The sequence below is a fragment of the Lactuca serriola genome, chromosome 8 (genome assembly GCF_051521515.1).
Source record: "Lactuca serriola cultivar US96UC23 chromosome 8, Lser_US96UC23_V15, whole genome shotgun sequence".
NCBI lineage: Eukaryota > Viridiplantae > Streptophyta > Magnoliopsida > Asterales > Asteraceae > Lactuca > Lactuca serriola.
In genome coordinates, this window is record NC_136415.1 from 129,280,795 (window position 1) to 129,282,915 (window position 2,121).

General features: G+C 34.9%; 1 protein-coding gene across 1 annotated transcript; it reads left to right on the forward strand.

Moving 5' to 3' along the window:
• The first annotated feature begins 223 nt into the window (after positions 1–223).
• LOC145069259 (nascent polypeptide-associated complex subunit alpha-like protein 1) lies at positions 224–1,858 on the forward strand. Its single transcript, XM_079016206.1, has 4 exons — positions 224–393; positions 932–1,010; positions 1,122–1,249; positions 1,334–1,858. Exons 1-4 carry the CDS (start codon positions 334–336, stop codon positions 1,679–1,681), a joined length of 615 nt encoding a protein of 204 aa, XP_078872332.1. The 5' UTR covers positions 224–333; the 3' UTR covers positions 1,682–1,858.
• Positions 1,859–2,121: the final 263 nt, after the last annotated feature.

Below are 2,121 nucleotides of genomic sequence, written 5' to 3' on the forward strand. Positions count from 1 at the left end.
TATAAATCTCAAACCTTTTTGTAAACCTAACTTTTTTTTTTTTTTTTTTTTCAATTTCAGCCGAACCATACATACAATTAAAATTAAAAAAGTATTTAATCAAAAAGTAAAATCGTTTTTCTCTCCACGTTAAAAAAAGTTTTTATTTTTATTATTATTATTATTATTTTTAATGAATAATCAGATCTTCAAAATCGAAAACATCCCTAAATTTGAAAACACTTTACCAAATATAAAAAAAGAAGGACTATTGTTCGCTCACCCAAACTGCCTGTTTTTGGTGTTCGGAGGTTTTTAGGGTTTTGTGATTTCTCAAACTGCTCGGTGCCCACCATGACTGCTCAAACACAAGAAGAACTCCTTGCTGCCCTTCTCGAACAACAGAAGATTGCTGTAAGATCTATTTTCCTTGTAAATCTTTCATCTTCGATTCTTGTATTATTGTTCTTCTTCTGGTTTCAGCACAACCCTTGATTGTTTCACTTTATTAGCTTCATATCCACCTTGATGTGTCGTTTTTTAGTTATGATAATATATGTAAATGGCAACAAAATTCGACTGATGAAATCGAAACAGCTGCAAAAAAAGCTGGATCTACCATCGTGATGCACACCTAAGATTATCAGATCATCATAGGAACCTTGTTTTGATCTCATTATCGGATACTTTTCGTTCTTGCTTTTTCCCCCCAAAAAAAAAGAGATCTAAATGTTGTGTATTTGTAGTGTTGACAATTACTGACCATATTGACTGTACGTCTTCCTTATATATGTTAAGAGTCGGTGAAGACTGCAAAGACTTGTTCTTTTTACAAGTGAACGCACATTCACTATTGCTGTACGATTTCCAGAATTGCCTGTTTAATTTTTGGTTTCCAAGCTAAGGGCCATATGGGTAATGTCACTAATGTTTAAAACGATAAATTTTGCAGCATGAGGAACCGCTGATTGAAGACGAAGATGATGATGAAGATGATGATGATGATGGCAATGATGAAGATGATGTTGAAGGTGAGACGGTGTAATTAAAAATGATGTACTGATTCCATTTCAAGAAAGTGACGAGCTTTTAAGTGTCACATAGGTAAACCATTGATTGATGAATTTGTTTTACAAGCACAGGTTTAGGAGATGCAAGTGGTAGATCTAAGCAAAGTAGAAGTGAGAAAAAGAGTCGGAAGGCTATGTTAAAACTCGGGATGAAGCCCATTCCTGGAGTCAGTCGTGTCACTGTGAAAAAGAGCAAAAATGTTGGTTTCTTTGGTTATCTTTTTCATGATGATTGATTGGTTGTTGATATGATTGATTGATCGATTAGTGTTATGGGGTTGCAGATTCTGTTTGTGATATCAAAACCAGATGTATTCAAGTCGCCTGCTTCTGATACGTATGTGATATTTGGTGAAGCAAAGATAGAGGATCTGAGCTCACAGTTGCAGAGTCAGGCAGCTGAGCAGTTTAAAGCACCAAATTTGAGTAATGTGGTGTCAGGCATGGCTTCTGAGGAGGCAATAGGGGCTGCTGCAAATGATGAAGAAGATGAAATTGATGAGAGTGGGGTGGAGCCCAAGGACATTGATCTGGTGATGACACAAGCTGGGGTTAGCAGATCAAAGGCTGTAAAGGCTCTCAAGGCTGCAGATGGTGACATTGTAACTGCAATCATGGAGCTTACAAACTAGAAGGATATCATGAGTCATGTTCACTATCATTTTGTTTTGTTTAGAGTTATTTATACATGTATGTTTGGAGATTATGAGATGGTTATATCCTGTTATGTCTTATATATCGACAGTTGCCTGTTTGTTAACTTTGTGAGGATGTGAAGAATGATAAAAGGAAATGGTTTGTTTTGCTTATTAGAATGTTTCCAATTGATTGAAGTTTGTTTTTGTATTTTTGAAACTGATATCGAATGGAAGTTGATTGTATGATGTTAAATTTGGTTGGAACTTTGTAAATTTATGATGCATATAGGATGTTAAATTTTGAACTTGTACACAAAAAAAGAGGGTGCTTGGTATCATGGCAAAATGTGAGACTGTTTGGGAACCATTTGGAAATATAATAAACATTTTAAGTAAATCAAAAATGAATTTATTCCGTTAGCTATAACTAAAGC